Source organism: Candoia aspera, chromosome 7, assembly GCF_035149785.1.
Source record: "Candoia aspera isolate rCanAsp1 chromosome 7, rCanAsp1.hap2, whole genome shotgun sequence".
NCBI classification, from domain to species: domain Eukaryota; kingdom Metazoa; phylum Chordata; class Lepidosauria; order Squamata; family Boidae; genus Candoia; species Candoia aspera.
Window position 1 is genome coordinate 72034598 of NC_086159.1, and position 21218 is coordinate 72055815.

General features: G+C 40.2%; 2 protein-coding genes across 2 annotated transcripts in view; one reads left to right on the forward strand and one right to left on the reverse strand.

Moving 5' to 3' along the window:
* LOC134500729 (platelet glycoprotein 4-like) overlaps positions 1-21218 on the forward strand; it is a 461190-nt gene that overhangs the window by 185137 nt on the left and 254835 nt on the right. The window lies entirely within an intron of this gene.
* The window catches only part of SEMA3C (semaphorin 3C), a 175298-nt gene that overhangs the window by 38396 nt on the left and 115684 nt on the right, over positions 1-21218 (reverse strand). Inside the window, exons 7-10 of the mRNA XM_063308094.1 lie at positions 13498-13617; positions 9767-9909; positions 5542-5656; positions 3702-3771 (exon numbers count right to left, since the gene is read on the reverse strand). Coding sequence (XP_063164164.1) covers positions 3702-3771; positions 5542-5656; positions 9767-9909; positions 13498-13617 — 448 coding nt within the window. The remainder of the gene's footprint in view (positions 1-3701; positions 3772-5541; positions 5657-9766; positions 9910-13497; positions 13618-21218) is intronic.

Genomic DNA, 21218 nt, shown 5'->3' on the forward strand with positions numbered 1-21218 from the left:
AGCAATGACCAATCTTGATAAAATAGTTAAGAGCAGAGACATCACACTGACAACAAAGGTCCGCATAGTTGATGCAATGGTGTTCCCCGTAGTAACATATGGCTGCGAGAGCTGGACCATAAGGAAGGCTGAGGGAAGGAAGATAGATGCTTTTGAACTGTGGTGTTGGAGGAAAATTCTGCGAGTGCCTTGGACTGCAAGAAGGTCAAACCAGTCCACCCTCCAGGAAATAAAGCCAGACTGCTCACTTGAGGGAACGATATTAAAGGCCAAACTGAAATACGTTGGCCCCATAATGAGAAGACAGGACACCCTGGAGAAGGTGCTGATGCTAGGGAGAGTGGAAGGCAAAAGGAAGAGGGGCCGACCAAGGGCAAGGTGGATGGATGGTATTCTAGAGGTGACGGACTTGTCCCTGGGGGAGCTGGGGGTGTTGACCACCGACAGGAAGCTCTGGCGTGGGCTGGTCCATGAAGTCAGGAAGAGTCGGAAGCGATTAAACGAATAAACAACAACAAAAAGTTTACAAGCTCTTTGGCCTTTCTATCTCTCAAAAGGCATGCAATTTTTATCTTACTTAGTATCTTGAATATGCTCAGTGTTGCCATCACATCACAATGTATCTATGTCATAACCTATTGTATCAAAATTAATTATTCTTCTCCACCAAATAATAAATATGAATGGTGTGTGTGCGTGTGTGTGTGCATCTGAAATAGTATGTCCTTTGTCTGGTTTTGCCTATAACATTAATTCGTTCAGAAATGTACTCAGAAATATGTTAATCCATTAAATTGATTATAATTCTATGTGGTAACATGGTCCTGAATTTTGGAGATGCTGTGGCTGCCAAATGAAATCCATTACAGCCTCTACTACAAATTATACTGTGCATCAACTTCAGAGTTATTTTTTAAACATGTATTAAAATGTATCTGTGGGTTTGTGGCAAAAGAAACTGAATCTGAATAAACTGAGTAGAGGAGGAATAAAATATCTGCAGGACTCTGTGCTGCCTTTGTTTATCCAGCTTATATGGTTGCAACCCATTTTCTACTCCACCACATGAATTAATCAAACCAATTTCCAAATTAAACATGTGTGGTCAGAAAAATAATATCTTCCCATCATTACTGTTAAACTTCCTTCTGGCTCTTCATGGAGCACAAGAGAGAGGTTCAGCTATTCCAATGAAGCTTTTTAAATGATTGCTTGGATGCCAAGTGAAAATGCACATTATCCATTTGTTATGGCAAAGGACACAGCAGCAACAGAAACAGCCATGTTAAAATTTCAGAACATGGAGGCCTGAACACGATGAAAAAAAGAACGATCAAAGCTTCAGGGCAAAGATGGACAACCTCATATGTATGCTGTTATTGATGCTTTCATAAACGATGCTTTCATAAATGATGCTGTTAAAAGTTTTGAGGCTTGAAGCTAACGTGCCAAGTATTAAGGCTCAGGCCTGGATTAGGATTTTAACTTCAGGACTCAGAATTATGTTTGACTCTACAGGCCTGATGCCTCTGCTGTTGTCAGACAGCTACCAAACCCATCGGCAGCGTACTTGCACAAAAGAACTTTGCAGACTTGACCTCTCTCCTGAATATGTAGGCCAACAAACTCTGGAGAAGGCCAATTCAATACTAAAAGAAAGAATTAGGGACACTGACTGCCAGAATGATATTTCTAACGCTCCCAAATTCTATCGCCAAATTTGAGATAGCCGTAAACCGTCTACTGCGGGGTATCTATACAATCTCTCCTTAAGCAAATATAGATGGACCTTTTCCAGAGCCCGCTTTGATGCCCTCCCCTCAGCAGTACTGGCAGGAAGATTTCCTGGGACTCATTGTTCACAGAGAGCTTGCCCTTGTGGATCCAGGGAAGTAGAAACTCTTGCCTATGTCCTCAAACGGTGTCCTTTTTATGATGCCCCAAGATGTGCCCTGATCTCCCCAATTATTTCTAAATTTGTGGGTCACACCAATAGATTCTACGTTTATTTCTTTTTAAGGGATGCTGATTCTTCAGTGGTGGCCAAATATTTTTATCAAGCTCTACAGTTACGCAAAATTTTAACTAGATATATTGCTTTGCTGTTCTATTGTTTTCTTTTCTTCTGACAATGAAATGGTGAATCAAACCAATTTTCTTTTTCTTTTTTTTTTGTTGTAAAGGTTGGTCAAAGACTGTAATGACGTATTACATTACACATGCTGCTAAATTTGGGGAGCAAACCAAACAGCAAGACGACTTTTGGTGGAAGCAAAGAAAAAATAGACTTGTAAGATTTTGCACACCAATCCACCTAAGACTTTGCAACCTCCATTAACAACCCTGTAGAAGTCCTGATCCAGCCTACTTCAGGGACATCGTGATGCTACTACCTACAGCAGGGGTTTTCAAACTTTTTCAGGCTGCAGCATCTGTTTCTTTTTTTAAAGAACCCATTCATCTTTTTTTAAAAAAGAATCCCTGATTGAAAGGGGTAGGTCTTCTGAATGTCAGTGGACAAGCCCCACTCCTTCAAAAAATTGCTATGGATTGCCCTGAGATGCAGCATTGAGATGGAAGCAGATGGTTGTTTGTTTGTTTTTTTAAAAAAACTCTTTACGAGGCATTATGTTTTTTTTTCCCTTTAGTATTTTCAGAGTCCTTTCCCCCCTCCATAACACATTAGCTACAGTACAAAACAGCACAGAAAAGCAGCAGTACCTAAAACAGGAAAATAATTTGTTCCAAATTTGATCAGAATTTTTTAATTGACATGGAAATGGCAAGCAATTAAAAAAAAGTAACTCATGCAGTGTGTCTTTTCAGACAGAGATGACACAGTTTATAGCAACATATAATGTGTTGCTTTAATATCATTTCTATAGGCTAGAGGAAACAGACGATAAATGGTTTAAGAAGGACTCTTAAGGAATTCCGGACGGTGAATATTAATTATGTTCTTATGTGTGTTTTTTAATTTTTTTTCTAACATTCCTTTTGCTGAGCCTCCTTTTTTTATTATTTTTTTTTCCTTTAAAAAACGTCCTTGCAAAACTTTTCACAAGAATCCCAGTATTTTCGAAAGCATTACTCCAATTGGCATCAGAGATTCAAAGCACATGTTTGTGCAAAGTGTGTATGGACATTTTGTAAGTGATTTTTTTTCTTTACATAATATGGTTTTGTGTGCATTGTTCATTAACACACACACACACTTTGTATGGATTTGTTTAGTTGCTAAGTGCATCACAGAATTTGGAAAAATGAAGATATTTGTATATGACTTTATTCCCAGTTGTGCAAAGGTCCAGAAAGTTAGAATGCTAATATCAGAATGCTAACAAAATTCTCTCCCATTGCTGCAAGAAACACAAGTCAGTACCATACAGATTTGGGAAATGGGAACATCACCTTTGATGGGGAGATGCAGATGGTATTATATATAAAATAATCACTGCCAAATGATCATGGCATGGTCATTTAATTCCTGGCAATACTGAAGACAGTTGCCTTTAATATTATACTTAAAAACTTTCATGAGAATATTCTTGAGATGTTGTCCAAGATAACATCTTAGAATACAGAACAGAACAGATTTAGAGATACATCTTAATAGGAATCACATCAACACATAACAGTGACTTCCATGCCCATTAAAATCTCAGTCTGAGGTTTTTCTTCTAATAAATATGTAGGATTACCTGGAGGTAGTGAAAATGCCATATATAAGTGTTGTTCTCGGGTTATCTGTTTCTAGTAGAAAAACATCCTCTGTAGAGGAAAAAAATATAGTTATTAAGTAAATCAACAAATAAATTTTGTTGTTTCCAGATCTTTGCCTTCTTTTATTTTTTAAAAGTGTCATGGACAAACTTATCTCTAGAAGTTAAAATACATTGAAATGCAAGCAACTAAAAGCAAGCACAGGAGAAAAAGAAAAGAAAATGTCAGACCCTTGCCAACATAATATTATAAAATAGATCATGAAAGTTAAAAGGATAAGGATTGTTAAGGGACAGGTGTTTGTTCTATTGAACGTAGCTTAACCTATACATGGAAACAAAATTGCCCAGTGATAGGCTGTCTTAAATTAAATATAATATCATTTGTAAGATTTACATAACACCAACTAAATCAAGCAGCTTAGTGACCCAACAAGAGTATCCATTTCTTCTGGTTTACAGAGAACAGATAAGATCTCAGACAAGATTCCTTATCTCAAAGTACTTGAAAAGCTACCCTGTCCTGACCAGTCTGTAGGTAAAGAATCCTAAACAAATAAAATAAAATAAATCCTTGAAATTCCTCATCAACAGTTAGCACCCAGATGTTAGACTGGGTTAGACATGTGGTCACTATGATAAGTTGCACAGTGTCTGTTTTCAATTGCAATAATTCTGCATTTGCATCCATACCTCTCAAGTTGAACATGCACATTCAACATGAATCTTCTTTTGCAATCTATTTTTTTTTATTTCTGGCTCATTCTCAGTCCTTCATTTCCCTGTTCTGTGGCCCTGGAGACTGTTGGTCACTCATCTTGTGCACCCAGTATAAAGCCTTATCAGAATTGACAAAGATCATCATATGTGTGGACTGTCCCCATTTTGGATATGATGATCTTTGGTGATCTAGGCTAAGAAGAATGAAAAGCTGAGGAGGAGCTGACAAGGTTACTGGCATCCTCCCCAGAGAAAGAGAGGAGAAAGTAAAAGACCAGTGACCTCATCACTGACTGTAGACAATGAGATGATTTGTGAGACACCACTAGGGACACTGAACCTTGCTTTATTATAACTAGTTAGCCAGCTCACAGCACAGAGAAATAATGGAGATGAGGAAAGATAGTCCAGAAATAAATGAGTTGAAGCAGAACTGCTTGTCAACTCTTGGATGGATCCAGCTAACTTTCTCATCATACGTTGCATTTCCACTGGTGCATAAGAAAATGCCTGGGGAACTGGGTTTCCTGAAAAGGCTATTTTTTAGTATACTGACATCTGCATTGTCGAACTAAACAGCCAAATGGCTGCAAGTCTGAAGGCAGATATTTCCATACCATAAGCCAGCTTCCAGTATTCCTCTACTTCTGACAAACTGAGTTTCTGATGGACACAAATAACATAATTGCACAGTAGCCCATCATAAACCACTTCTTCTGTGATGTTATTCTGTTTATCTACACAGCCAATTGTCCATGTCACCAACAGTTCATTGTGCCTATGCATGCATCGCTGAGATAAAATTTTATTCTGTTAAGGAATGCAATTCTGCTCTATGCATACAGTAAGAGTCATTGTCCTATTGGGAAAGGACCAACCATTTTTTTGTGCAGTGTAAACAGGTATAATTATTTAAGCATATGCAATTAGCCTTCTCTCTTAGCTGGGAATTCTGAAAGTTGTAGAATGGAACAGCCTATTTTAATCCTCCTATCTTCACATTTTCTGAGATATTTGGAAAGAAAGGTATAAAACATTGAATAATATATATTGAACAACACAGGTATGGAATAAAATTATGAAAATGCTGCCACTATACCTAATTCATCAAAATAGGTCTCTGTGCCATCATCATCCATGACTGAACACACAAGTCTTGCTTTCAGGTAAGTTGTCCATTTGTTTACAAGACTACGCTGTCCACCCGTGTCATTCTGCCAAAAGAAGAAGAATGTATACATTAAGGAAGAATGATTCTGATGTCTCTTAGCATTTTTCAGCAAGCATTTGGACAAAGAGAAATGCGTACTTGTTATCTGCCTAAGCTGACATGATCAGGGATTGATCAAGTTGATCAAAAGCTTCTGCTGCTACATTTACTGGATAGAAGGGATTTTTAAGAAGTTATTAAAAACAAAAGAAATAATATACCAAAGCCTAGTCAGAGCTGCGAAAAATGTGGATGCTTTTGAACATTAAAGATGGAGAGGCTGCTTGCCTGGCAATTTTAACCCTTTTGTTATACTAATAAAGGATCTCTCTGTTTTTGTCCCTTTGATCTCAGTTACCTTTTCCCCTCTCCTCATCTCAATCCAGGTTTTCTCTCTCTTCCCACCCTTCCCATGAGGGTCATACTTTCTCCTTACCTCACCTCCACCCTGTTTTTCTTCTTTTTGTTTCTGCTAGAAAGAAGGAGGGGAGTAAGTATATGTGCTTATATACCGCTATGAGTGAGAGTGGTTTTTGTGCAATGGAAAAAATGCAGGTGGGGATGATGATGCTGCTGATGATGATGATGATCATCATCATCATTTTTAATGGGGTACTTTATTTAGAGGCAGTTAATTTGAACAAATATTTCCTTCAGTTCTTGTTCTGGCCTTTTGTGGGAAGGTAGTGGTGGTGGAAGTATGGTTTCTGGCAGGTATTAGGACTAATTGAAAAAGAATGAAGTGTTTTGTAAAGTATGTTAGCATGTGTGAACACCTCTCAAAATGCCAAAGCAATCATATATTTGGGAAGGCTGTCATGGCTGTTTGGAAAACTGTCCCTGGCATTTCTTCACTGGCATTTCCAATGGAAAGGATGCATGTGTTTACCTGAAAGAACCTGGCACCTCACATTTATTTATTAGTTTTTTATTTATCATATTTCTCCCCCGCCCATCTCGTATTACAACAACTCCACATACATAATTGTTTTACAAGCACACTTTATTGTGTGGGGTTGGGGTGGGGTGGGGGAGAACTACCAGGCTTCTCCATTGGTTTCTATTTGAGAAGTTAGCATTGTCCATTATTATTTATTTTTTCCTGCCTGTTCTTCCTTTTTGGATGCATCATCTCATATTCAGATTTAAGTTTTAAATGTCACTTCACTTCAGGATAATCCTTAATTTAATTAATTATATGGAATTAAATAATGAAACAGATTTGCTTACTGAGCAATTAAACAAATTAAAAACTGAAACAAGGTACAAGATTCCTTGCTGAAGAAAATTTTGTTTAGTCAAATAAGACAAGCTGTAGAAAAATATGGTACAAACCTACAGGAATACCCCCTATCTAGATGTGTACAGATTTATTATGGGCTGGAAATTAATGTACATAGCTTTATGGCCTGTACATAGGAAAATAACACATTAGGAAGAAAATTTTGTTTGCTCACTATGGACCAGCGTTCTGTGGATACACCGGGCAAATTTCAAATATCTAACTGCCACCTGCAAATGGATATAGCACTGGTGTAGAGAAGACATCTGTATTTCTGTTGTTTAATAATAAATCAACTGAAATAAATTAAGCATCCTGCTAGCAATAGGAGAAAAGTTGATTTCAATTTCTTTCTTTCTCTATTTGGGGAATCTATTAAGTTCCAGTTTGTGTAACTTGAAGATTTTCTTTAACAAAATCATATTAAAATAGTTACATACTGTATAGCAGACTTCTCCAAGCTTATGCATTTGTGTTTTGAAGTCTTCTGAACAGTCACCTCTTTTGCAAATAATTTTCCCTAATATAAATACATTTTATTCCTTATTTTCACAAATACATGCAATTTTGCCTAGGTTTGTTGCTACTGTATTTTTTCTCCATCTTCGTCTTGTTTAATTTACTGGCAAATTGAATTGCAAAATTCAGAAAACAATATGTTTTAAGTGATAATTAAATTTGTGATCATATAGTGGTTCTAAAATGTGAAGTCTGAATTCAGACTTCTCTCCCATCTTCCTGTGCGGAAATATTATTAAGCGATCTTCGGCCACCTCTTTGAAAAAGATTACTGATGCCAAGTTCTAATAATGTCATCAGAAATACAACACACAAATTCAGCTCATAATCTTTTGAAGCCTATTTTTCAAGTTTTGGCATAGAAGTTTCAAGGAGAAATGTGCCCCAAGTCTTCTAAGAAATCATCTGGGCTTCATTAGAACAACAATGGTTTAATCATATTTAGTATCTTCTGAAAAACATCTCTGGGCACTTTATCAAAAAATAATAAAAAAAATAGCAGTGCAAAGTCTAGGTCACAAGTCATGTTCTGACAAAGATTAACCAACTTAAAAACATTTTTTTTTAAAAAAAAGCACAAAGGATCTGTTGTTTTGCTCATCCCATTCAAATGAGCAAGCCAAACTCATCAGAATGTTAGATCATGTGCTTGATATGCAAAGGAGATGCCAAGATTTAGAGTGGTGAAGGTTTTTATATTTGAACATTTGGTTTTCCTTTAATTATATATCAGGAAGACCTTTTTATAGGAAAACAACAATAATATAAGAATATTACTGCACATCTGGATGAAATAATAAAATGTCCATCTCCAGCATCTCTGCATTAGCATGACACTGTTTATGGTCTCTACATGCATTGGACCAGATTTTAGTGAAGTGATTTCTACTTTTATGTTCTTCTGTTCCTGGAGGCAAAAACCAAATATTAATCCTTGTCTTAGACAGTCCCAGGTCCAGTAAAACAGTTCTGATTGTTACTGGCATCCAGAGGTTTTCAGTTTCAAATAAACAGATGAAAAAAGTGGTAGACTATGAAAAATTAGATGGACGACTTGGCTTAAACTCTGCTAGGTAAAGGTAAAGGTTTCCCTTGACGTAAAGTCCAGTCGAGTCCGACTCTAGGGGCGGTGCTCATCTCCGTTTCTAAGCCTTAGAGCCGGCATTGTCCGTAGACATTTTCCGGGTCATGTGGCCAGCATGACGACTCGGAACGCCGTTACCTTCCCGCCGAAGCGGTACCTATTGATCTACTCACATTTGCATGTTTTCGAACTGCTAGGTTGGCAGGAGCTGGGACTAGCAACGGGAGCTCACCCTGCCGCGCGGTTTCGAACCGCCCACCTTCCGATCGACAGCTCAGCGGTTTAACCCGCAGCGCCACCGCGTCCCTTAAACTCTGCTAGTCCAGAATAAATCAACAATAACAGTGCAGTATAGTAGCATTGATGTTACTATCATTGCATTACAATTCTGATCACCTCAACTATCTCATGTACAAAAGGGATTCAAGTATTCAAGAAAAATATGCGAAGTATGATGGTTCTTCTGCCACAAAATATACACAATCACATTATGCACTGTAGGTCTGGTTTTCCAGTGGTTTTCTGCCTCCAGTCTGTAGATCAAAAGGAAACATAATGGACTAAAACATCTATCACTTATGTAGAATTTTGAAGTTTCCTACAAGGAATGAAGGCATCCGACTGTTATTTCTATAGTATTTTCACTGAGTTCCTAAAACTAAGGTTAGACAGACAAATAGCTTACTTTAATGATGCATCTATAGGAAAAACAAGAACTCTTCCCTACAAGTTGGAATAATAATAGTTTCCAGCCAAGTCCATGCCCAGAAGATAAAAATGGTTAGAAACTGAGTGCAACTATTATTACACAAAGGAGTATTACTATTTCTCTACAAAGAAACTGCAGCCATTTCTCTACTTCTCACTGTTTCCAAATATCTTTGTATGATATTGCTACTCTCTCCAATCACATCTTCTTATCCAAAGCAGACATGACCACACCAGAACTGCTATACACAGAAACTAGCTGCACAAAGCCACATGAACATGATTCCTACTCAGATCAACATTACACTGCAGATACATTTGGCATAATCAGGCACAGTCTATTTATGGCTTCCCTTCTTTTATCTGCCCCTGAGCCCTGTTTTAACTCATCATGTCTAAACAGAACTGGATTGTAACTTTAGATTTCTACTTGTTCTAATATAAAGCATTCTAGAATATTTCCCCCCTTATCCCATCAATGGTGTTCATATCCTTAGCAGCATATGAACATCTTTGCTTACGGGGCATATTCTGGCAATCATGGAGTGGATCTGCTTGGTCGTGCCACTGTTGTCGGTCAGCTTCTCTTTGAAGAAGAAGTACACTTTAGCATCATTAGGGTCAGTGCCATCTGGGATGAGATGGGCATCCACAAATATCGGCTCTAAAATAACACAAAGAAGCACATCAACTAGAACATCAGTCTAAGTGCTGTGACCACAGCTTGACATAGCAGACATCTGCAATCAACCAGGACCTTCTCTTCTTTCCCATTATGGAATCTGAAAGTTCCCCATGCATTTGTTCTGAAGATGTCCAGATCTGGATTTTAAATTCATTTAAACCATAGCATTGTCTATACAATGGAGTTTCTTTCTCTTGCCCTGATGCTAACACATTTGACACATCCCTTTTTGTTGTTGGAGAAAAGGACAAACTGTTTTCAAGTTATAGTCTTTTTATTGTTTTATCTGTATCCAGATATTTCTGTGGCTGGCTACTACCTGACCATAAAATACATATTTTTAAAATAAACAAGGATACTAAAGTAAGCAAAGTCGGCTTGAATGAGTTCTGGAATAAAAAAAACCTGCTGATTTTTGCTGCTAACCCCATAGCATGGTGCTCTCTAGATTTTAACCCCGAGGCTCAGGCCTAATGCATCTCTGAAGGGTGAGTGTGGGAAGACATGAGAACTTAACATTTCCTATAGCCACAAAATGCTCAGTGTTCAGCCTTTTTAATGGGGTGGGGAAGGAAAAACTTCAAAGGGAATGGAGAATCCTGGAAGAGGGTATGACTTGCTTGCCCAAATCTTCAACAGGAACATTCCATATTTCCTCCCTGCCGCCCTTTTTCAAGTAGCAGATCCCAGTTCTAAATCAGAAACCACTATTTAAGCCAGAGTGATGATATGATAGTAACATTTATGGCAATTTCCCCAAACTTTACATTTATTTATTTATTTATTTATTTATTCATATTTCTAATTTTATCACCACCCATCTCACCCAAAGAGTGACTCTTTACATTACATTACTCACTCACTACATTACTCACTCACATTACTTACATTACACTGGATTTCAGGTGGCCTCTTTTTGAGGCACTTGAAGATCCTTCTGGTACATCTGGTATCTGACCATGCATACTTTATTTTTTTTATTATTTATCCATCCATCCATCCATCCATCCATCCATCCATCCATCCAAAGTTGTTATAGCAATCCAACTCCAATGGACTTTCAATAAATCAAAATAGATAGATGAATCCTGTGCTTTCTTTAATAATGAAATAAAATAGCAGAATGAGTGAATTTTGAGTGGGACCAGATTTCGTCTGCCAATTTTCTGGCTTCAGTTCAAAATGCCTAGATTCTGAGTTCTGAAATGACTTTTATATTTGCCATTTAAAGTTATATTCCCCTAGTGCTCATTGGCAGGCATACCGTTGTAGAGGCACAATCAAACATCACCACAGTTTCAGATATATATCCCAAATATCTAGGCTGTGAGTCAATTATTAATAAAATAATTAAGTCAGAAGCGCTGAGAAAACCATTTACTTCCCAGAGGCACATTTCAAACATGTGCATTTAACATGAGAATGTACTTACTGTATTTTCTCCTCGGTCCATTCAGATATATTGAATTTTTAATTCTCTTAATTCCCCAACTACATTCTGTGGCTTGTGGGTGAAGCATGGGGAAAGCTACCACACATTCTGTTTATCAGAGTGCTCATATAGTGTCAGGAGACAACTATATGGCCAAATAAATTGGGTGAATTACTTTTATTTGTCATCCTACTTTTGCTGCTATTTATTTCAGGGATATTTGGATTCTGGCTGAATGCCACTCTATCAATAAGCAACCAACTTCACAGCAACAATTGATCAGTGTGTGGTATTTCAATGGACAATTTAGATGGCACTAGATATACAGTATGGGACGCGGTGGCGCTGCGGGTTAAACCGCTGAGCTGTCGATCGGAAGGTCGGCGGTTCGAAACCGCGCGGCGGGGTGAGCTCCCGTTGCTAGTCCCAGCTCCTGCTCACCTAGCAGTTCGAAAACATGCAAATGTGAGTAGATCAATAGGTACCACTTCGGCGGGAAGGTAACGGCGTTCCGAGTCGTCATGCTGGCCACATGACCCGGAAGTGTCTATGACAACGCCGGCTCCAAGGCTTAGAAACGGAGATGAGCACCGCCCCCTAGAGTCGGACACGACTGGACTTTACGTCAAGGGAAACCTTTACCTTTACCTTAGATATACAGTTACTCTAAAGCAGTGTTTCTCAAAGTTGGCGATTTTAAGATGTATGGACTTCAACTCCCAGAATTCCCCAGCCATGCTGGGGAGTTGAAGTCCACACATCTTAAAGTTGCCAACTTTGAGAAACACTGCTGTAAAGCAACTAAAGTTTGCCACTAAGCTTGTGGCTTAAGTTGCACGGCAGTATGGTTTGGGTGAACTGGTGTCTGTGTGCATGATGGTCCACATACAGCCATGGAGGACTGCAGGAGCAGCATGCCAATGCTGTAAAAATCACAGCAGTAACAGTTATACCATTCAGTTATATGACAGCATCTTTATGTGACTGAAGAAAAGGGAAAGAAAAGAAAGAAAAACAGGAGAGGAGGGGAGGGGAGGGGAGGGGAGGGGAAGGGACAAAACACAGGGCCAGGGCAGTGGTATGATGCAGCTGGCTTGTGCCAGATTGTGAGAGCCAATTGTTAAATTTTCTGGAATTTTGTGAGAACATTGCTGAGCCATGACTGCTAGCGTGTTGATCAGCTGTTCATCAGCTGGGGGCATGGCAAGGTGGTGGCAATGGAGCCAGCACAGCTGACTGTTAAACATTTACCAGAACACCACTGGTCAATGGTGGGGTCTGCAAGGTATGGTAAAAGAAAGTCAAGATGGAAGCCATGATGGTGCAATCAAAGCTCTGCCCTTTTGTATGCATGACATGTTGCAACTGTATAGTTGGGACTACCATCTTGACTTTCTGTTTTTAACATATCCTGCAGACACACACATGTCTGCATCTGTGTTTTTCTCTCTATCATCCACTCACCCACCCACCCTCACACACATAGGTTTCCCTTGACGTAAAGTCCAGTCATGTCCGACTCTAGGGGGTGGTGCTCATCTCCGTTTCAAAGCTGAAGATCCAGCGTTTGTCCGTAGACACTTCCGGGTCATGTGGCCAGCATGACGACACGGGACGCTGTTACCTTCCCGCCGAAGCAGTACCTATTGATCTACTCACATTTGCATGTTTTCGAACTGCTAGGTGAGCAGGAGCTGGGACTAGCAACTGGAGCTCACCCCGCTGCGCGGTTTCGAACCGCCGACCTTCTGATCGACAGCTCAGCGGTTTAACCCGCAGCGCCACCACGTCCCTATCCTCACACACATACACACATGTATATTGCCTGAATTGACCTCTCTTGTTTTAAATATTATCTGAACTCTTCATACAAAGGAAAAATTGATGTAATTCTAGCAGGACTCTGCGGTGCTGCAGATTCAAAGGCTAAAGATCCTCTGCTAGCAACTCCATAAACCAAAAACGTCTTGTCCCAGGACTGTGGCGCCTTCTAATTTCTAGCATCAGAGGGTTTTTTTTTTCCCTGATGTACTTGATAAAATATTCTGCCCAAGCCAATGAACTTTACAGGAAGCCAATCTCTTTATCCTTTCTTTGGGAGCAAAGTCAACAGAGCGTAAATGAGATCCTCTTACCACTTAGCCATTTAGAGTTGTGTTGATCCGTCCTCACTGCGTTCCGCCTGGTTAAGCTGCGAAAAATGGCAGCGTCCGTCCCCATGAAATCAATGTACATGCCTGAAAATAGTTCTTGGTCTGCAGAAAGTGAAAGGGCAAGAGGAAAAAGTGAATGCATCTCCTGCGGGGAGAGAGGGATTTTTAACAACTTCTTTCTTTAATACCAGCCCATTTTCTAAATTTGTAGCAGCTGAAACGAGAGGGGGATATCCCCTGAATCATGATTTAAAAAGCGCCAAGTTTGCCATTTGGATAACCATACAATTAAACAGGAAAGCCTAACCACAAATGTGGAAGAAATGTTTTCAAGCAGCATACCATTTAGTGGTCAAAGTGGCTCAAGAAAATGGAAACAGTGAGAAGCAGCAGCAAATTTTGTTTTCCAGAAAAGAAAATATAAAACTAGCTACCTTAAATGAAGGAACCTCAAAAGGTTTCCATTGGTGGTATAAAAAGCAAATTAAGTTGCACCCAGTTTTAGTTTCCAATGAGCTCAGGGTCCATGGAACTAGACAGAAATTATAGTTCAATCTGACTCTCATCTGAATGTGCATCTCAGTTACATGATTCCTCAAAAATGGGTAAAGGGCTATTTAATCCTTTCCCAAATATGAATGTTTGGTGCCAGTTTGGTGTAGTGGTTAAGGGACCAGGCTAGAAACCAGGGGGTTTCTAGTCCTGCCTTAGGCATGAAGCTTGGGCCAATCACCCTCTCTCAGCCCTAGGAAGCAGGCAATGGCAAACCACTTCCAAAAAAAACCTTGCCAAGGAAACTGCAGAGATTTGCCCAGGCAGTTGCCAGGAGTCAACGCTGACTCAAAGGCACACTCACACAAAAGGCAAGCAAAAGTGTCTGCAGGGAGGTGGGATCAAAAATATCAAGGTGTTGCCCACAGCCATTCAATCAAAGCCCTGCCCCTTTTTTGCATAGTTGTGGCCACCAACTTGATTTTTTGATCCCCCTGCAGTCATCAAGTTGATTGCCCAGATTTTTTTTTCAGCCCAAATATGGCTGCCCTCAGCTATGCTGCCTCTTAAGGGGAAGATTGCACTTTACATTTTGTTGTTTGATAAGAAGGCAAAAATAAGTACTAGCTCATGGCCAACCCCACAAGAGATGGGGATGGCCATAAACCTGGGTGTCTTCAAAAGAGGATTGGATCAAATCACGATGGGCAGATATCTTGGTCCTAAAATTCAATGCTGTCTCTGAGTTGGGAACAGCATCCCTCCTCCTACAAGCTGCAGGGGAACAATACAAGAGAAATGATCATCTAATTGGCCATTGTGAGAAAACAGAAATTACTTATTGTGTTCATTTCTTGTTTATGGGTATCTCAGTGGCCACTGTGGGCATAATAGGGCCTTTCATTCATTCAGGTCTTCAAATGTTACTGTGTGTCTAGGAACAAATCACAAATTTATTGTAAGCCACCCAGAGTCCCCCTGTGGGAGAGAGATGGGAGGTGAATAAATTTATAAAATAAAATAATTTAAAAAAAAAAACATGCCTCTTTTTCTCCTTGTTTCTGCTTCTTCTTGTGCATCATGTACAGTAGAGAACATGATACTCAGATTGCTGACCCAGGAGCATGGAGAAATCTGGTTTAGGATTGTTTAGATGGGCTGTGGGATATGACTTATGATACCATGTGGAGAATGTGAGCAGTTTAAGTTGGAACCCAAAGGGATGTCAACATGCTTCATCGAAAGGAAATAATCATACAACATTCCTTTGCAAGAACAGAATCATACACCTATTTTTATTTGTACTGAAAGAGATCTCAAGGCAGTAAACTGTATAGAGGTATGAACTGAATTTTAAACCAACCAACCAACCAACCAACCATGTCCTGTGGGCTAGCAAGGCAGCCCAAGAAACACGTTTGCAAAACTAGTTTCTCACTTACAAGTTGCTATAAAAGAGTGGCTGAGTTGACAAGTGTCTAATAACATCTCTTGGCTGTGATTTGCAGATTGCTCCTGGTCAAAAATATTAAGTCATTCACCAGAGAGTTAAACCTTGCTGTCAAGTTTTGGAATATCTTGCCAACTGACTGTGCAACTGTATCTAAGTGTCAGGCTTAGAAGATACCAATCTTTTGACAAAAACAGGATGAAACCCGTTGCAATGGGGATGGTGGAAAATCTGCTTTGCATGGCAGAAAAGATCTATGGCTTAAGTTGCACTTAGTTGAGTCAAATCACAGTGATATTAGTGTTGGGCCTGAGGGCAGATGCAGGTAAGTGGCGTAAAGACTTAGTTTAATACAGCCTTTCTCAATCTTTTCATCCTGGAGGAACCCTTGAACTATTTTTCAGGCCTGGGGGAGCCCCTGCACATTCAGGCTCAAATAGAGGCCAGAAGTTACAAAATTATTATATTTGTTTCATGTGTAGGCCTGTATATATGCACTAACAGTGTTCTTAAACTGAAAATAAAGAATGAAACTTAACTCTTTAATGTGAAGTAGCCTGAATTTGAAATAATTTTTAAAATAAATCGTGATCTCCCAGAAAACTCCTAGTGACCTCTTGTGGAACCCTAGGGTTCCACAGAACCCTGGTTGAGAAACTCTGGTTTAACAGGAAGTTCAAATCTGGATTCCAAGCTAATCTTGGTTCTAAACTTTCTGTGATCTGGTGTATTGCAGGTAGTCCTCGCTTAGTGACCACAAATGGGACCGACAACTCCATTGCTAAGCACTGTGATCCCTAAGTGGAAAATCGTGTGACCATGAAGGGCTTATGACTTCCCTTCCCATTCGGTCATTAAGTGAAACATCATGTGATCACGATTTATTATTTTATTTACACGCTCTCAAATTAACTCTGCCTGTCACCAGCCAGTTGCAAAGCACACAAATGGCAATCATGTGACCATGGCATGCTGTGATGGTTGTAAATGCATGCTGGTTGCGAAGTGCCTGAATGCAATCACATGCCTATGGGAGGCTGTGACAATCGTAAATGTGAGGATTGCTCACAAATCTATTTTTTTACACTGTTGTAACTTCAAACGGTCGCTAAACAAGGCAGTTGGTAAGCGAGGTCTATCTGAAGTAACCACTGGTTCTCTGCAAAGCATGCCTTGCAAGTCACAAGCCAATCTTGGGCAAAAGAGAACAATCTTCTTCAGGACAAACGGTGCATTACAATCATCTGTAATCATGGTATATCACTGCTTATTCCCAGCAAAGCTCTCAAAATGACTTGCAATAATGCAAAAGCATAAACACGGACAAGACATATTATTTCATACAATGGAAGGCGACACAGCTGAGAGATACAGAACCTAAAGACTAAAAATAATAGTGTTCTGCTTACAGCCAATGGAACTAGAAGGAGTTGATATCTGAAAGGACTACCTATCAGTCAGGGGTATCCATGAGGTAGGGCAAAATAGCCAAGATGGCTGCCAAAACCATGTGTTTGAAGCTCCACCCTTAAATCATGACATGTAAAAAAGGGGCAGCCATCTGGTCTGCTAGCACAGAGAAGAATCCTTTGCCTTTTCTTCTCTTAAAACATCACTTTCCCAGTGTAGACATGTGTACTTCTTTATGGTTTTTGTCACAGAAGGCATTTCATACCACAGCATGTTTCCACTTGCCCTCCTTGGTAACTTGATCTACTTATTTGCTGCAGGGCTGGAGATGAAGCATAATTACCAGAGAATAATGCAAAACCCTTGACTTGGAAACTGCTGCTTGATAAAATAAGCCTAAAATTACTTCTGCCCTTTTTTTTTGCAGCCCTGAGACACTGCTGACTCAAGTTCTGCTTGTGATCCAGCTGAAGTCTTGAGGCCCTTGGACCATCACACAAGAAGCTTTTCCAGGAATGTGTCCCCCAACAGCAGTTCTGTAACACAAGGAAATCCTACGAACAGTACAGTGCAATATCTAGGCATCTGTACCCAATCGTGGCAATGTCACTATGAAATGCATGTTGCAACCCTGCAACACAACTCTGCCTTTTCCTACTTATAGCACAGTGTTGCATGCAAGTGTGTAAGGAATCCAGAACACAATGAATGTTTCAGCACTTGTCTCCCCTCTTGCAGACACCGGTGGATACCGCCCCAAGCAAAAATTACTGAAACATATCAATATTCTGCCTATTAAAAGGGACACAATTCATCATGGTGGAACTGAAAAAACACCATCCCTTTCACTGGGATGTCTAGCAGATACTCCGAAGAAGACCACAAGCAAACCATTCTGTTTACTCCTTCGTATGGAAAGTCAACCCAGAAAACAAGTCTATACTTTATATCTAAAGGAACATGGCCAGCCATCTCCAGTTCTCCACTGACGTGAAGGAGCTTCTGCATCACTTCAATTATTCTTCTATAGACCTTGTGACCCCCGATGCACAAGGAGAGATGGAAGGAGGCTGGGAAGGCAGCAATAAAGTGAGAATAGTGCAATGCATACTAATGTGGCTGTCCCGTGCACAGTTTAGGATACAATTGCAAAAAGTAATTCTACTTCAAAGAAAATGGTGGTGCTCTGATTGTACTTGTCTGCAGCTCCATAGTTCTTTCTGCTTCTTTCTCCAGATTCACACAGTTGCTCTCTCCAACTGCAGCATAATCCCAGGAGAACACATATATGGTTAAAGAACTGCAGGCGGGTCCTTGTTCAGCGACTGCCTCATTTAGCGACCGTTTACAGTTATGATGGTGATGAAAAAGAAATTTTATGAGCAATCCTCACATTTTTGACCTTCACAGGTCTGTAAAGCAAGGGAAAGCTGAAGTAAGATCATAAGCACAGTTGTGGTTTCACATAGCAACCACTTTGCTTAACACCTGAGTTGCCAGTCCCAATTGTGGTCACTAAATGAGGACTACCTGTACTGCATGCACATCCAGACATGTTCCATAGCAACTCTTTCCCTGTGGATTCAAAGAGCTGCACAGCCCATCAAACTTAAGTCAACACTAACAGGAAAAGGAATAAGCCTTTGTTGTTTATTCGTTTAGTCGCTTCCGACTCTTCGTGACTTCATGGACCAGCCCACGCCAGAGCTTCCTGTCGGTCGTCAACACCCCCAGCTCCCCCAGGGACGAGTCCGTCACCTCTAGAATATTATCCATCCATCTTGCCCTTGGTCGGCCCCTCTTCCTTTTGCCTTCCACTCTCCCTAGCATCAACATCTTCTCCAGGCTGTCCTGTCTTCTCATTATGTGGCCAAAGTATTTGAGTTTTGCCTTTAATATCGTTCCCTCAAGTGAGCAGTCTGGCTTTATTTCCTGGAGGATGGACTGGTTTGGTCTTCTTGCAGTCCAAGGCACTCTCAGAATTTTCCTCCAACACCACTGTTCAAAAGCATTGATCTTCCTTCTCTCAGCCTTCCTTATGGTCCAGCTCTCGCAGCCATATGTTACTATGGGGAACACCATTGTTTTAACTATGCGGACCTTTGTTGTCAGTGTGATGTCTCTGCTCTTAACTATTTTATCGAGATTTGTCATTGCTCTTCTCCCAAGGATTAAGCGTCTTCTGATTTCCTGACTGCAGTCAGCATCTGCAGTAATCTTTGCAACTAGGAATACAAAGTCTTTCACTGCTTCTACATTTTCTCCCTCTATGTGCCAGTTATCAATCAAGCTGGTTGCCATAATCTTGGTTTTTTTGAGGTTTAGCTACAAGCCAGCTTTTGCACTTTCTTCTTTCACCTTCATCATAAGGCTCCTCAGTTCCTCTTCACTTTCAGCCATCAAAGCGGTATCATCTGCATATCTGAGATTGTTAATGTTTCTTCCAGAGATTTTAACCCCAGCCTTGGATTCCTCAAGCCCAGCTTGTCGCATGATGTGTTCTGCATACAAGTTGAATAGGTAGGGTGAGAGTATACAGCCCTGCCGTACTCCTTTCCCAATCTTAAACCAGTCTGTTGTTCCGTGGTCTGTTCTTACTGTTGCTACTTGGTCGTTATACAGTTCTTCAGGAGGCATACAAGATGACTTGGTATCCCCATACCACTAAGAACTTGCCACAATTTGTTATGGTCCACACAGTCAAAGGCTTTAGAATAGTCAATAAAACAGAAATAGATGTTTTTCTGAAACTCCCTGGCTTTTTTCATTATCCAGCAGATATTGGCAATTTGGTCTCTAGTTCCTCTGCCTTTTCTAAAGCCAGCTTGTACATCTGGCAATTCTCGCTCCATGAACTGCTGAAGTCTACCTTGCAGGATCTTGAGCATTACCTTACTAGCATGTGAAATGAGTGCCACTGTTCGATAGTTTGAACATTCTTTAGTGTTCCCCTTTTTTGGTATGGGGATATAAGTTGATTTTTTCCAATCTGATGGCCATTCTTGTGTTTTCCAAATTTACTGGCATATAGCATGCATTACCTTGACAGCATCATCTTGCAAGATTTTGAACAGTTCAGCTGGGATGCTGTCATCTCCTGCTGCCTTGTTATTAGCAATGCTTCTTAAGGCCCACTCAACCTCACTCTTCAGGATGTCTGGCTCTAGCTCACTGACCACACCATCAAAGCTATCCCTGCTATTGTTATCCTTCCTATACAGGTCTTCTGTATATTCTTGCCACCTTTTCTTGATCTGTTCTTCTTCTGTTAGGTCCTTGCCATCTTTGTTTTTGATCATACCCATTTTGGCCTGGAATTTACCTCTGTTTCTAATTTTCTGGAAGAGGTCTCTTGTCCTTCCTATTCTATTGTCTTCCACTTCCACGCATTGCTTGTTTAAAAATAATTCCTTATCTCTTCTGGCTAACCTCTGGAATTTTGCATTAAATTGGGCATATCTCCCCCTATCACTGTTGCCTTTTGCTTTCCTTCTTTCTTGGGCTACTTCTAGTGTCTCAGCAGACAGCCATTTTGCCTTCTTGGTTTTCTCTTTCTTTGGGATGTATTTTGTTGCCGCCTCCGGAACAATGCCACCAACTTCTGTCCAGAGTTCTTCCGGGATCCTATCTACTAAGTCCAGTCCCTTAAATCTGTTCTTCACCTCCACTGCATATTCCTTAGGAATATTAGTGAGCTCATATCTAGCTGATCTGTTGGTCTTCCCTAATCTCTTTAGTCTGATCCTAAATTGTGCAAGAAGAAGTTCGTGATCTGAATTACAGTCAGCTCCAGGTCTTGTTTTTACCGACTGTACAGATGTCCGCCACCTTTGGCTGCAAAGGATATAGTCAATCTGATTTTGGTGTTGTCCATCTGGTGAAGTCCATGTATAAAGCCGTCTCTTAGGTTGTTGGAAGAGAGTGTTTGTTATGCACATTGAGTTGTCTTGGCAAAATTCTATCAGCCTATGTCCTGCTTCGTTTTGTTCTCCCAGGCCATACTTACCTGTAATTCCAGGTGTCATTTTACTGCCCACCTTAGCATTCCAGTCTCCTGTGATGAAAATAACATCTCTTTTAGGCGTGGTGTCCAGTAGGTGCTGCAGATCCTCATAGAACTGCTCTACTTCAGCTTCTTCAGCATCTGTGGTTGGAGCGTATATTTGGATCACTGTGATGTTAGATGGCTTGCCCTGAATTTGAATTGAGATCATTCTATCGTTTTTTGGATTGTATCCAAGCACTGCTTTAGCCACTTGACTATTAATTATGAAGGCTACTCCATTTCTTCTGTGGTCCTCTTGTCCACAGTAGTAGATCTGGTTGTCATTTGATGTGAAGTGGCCCATTC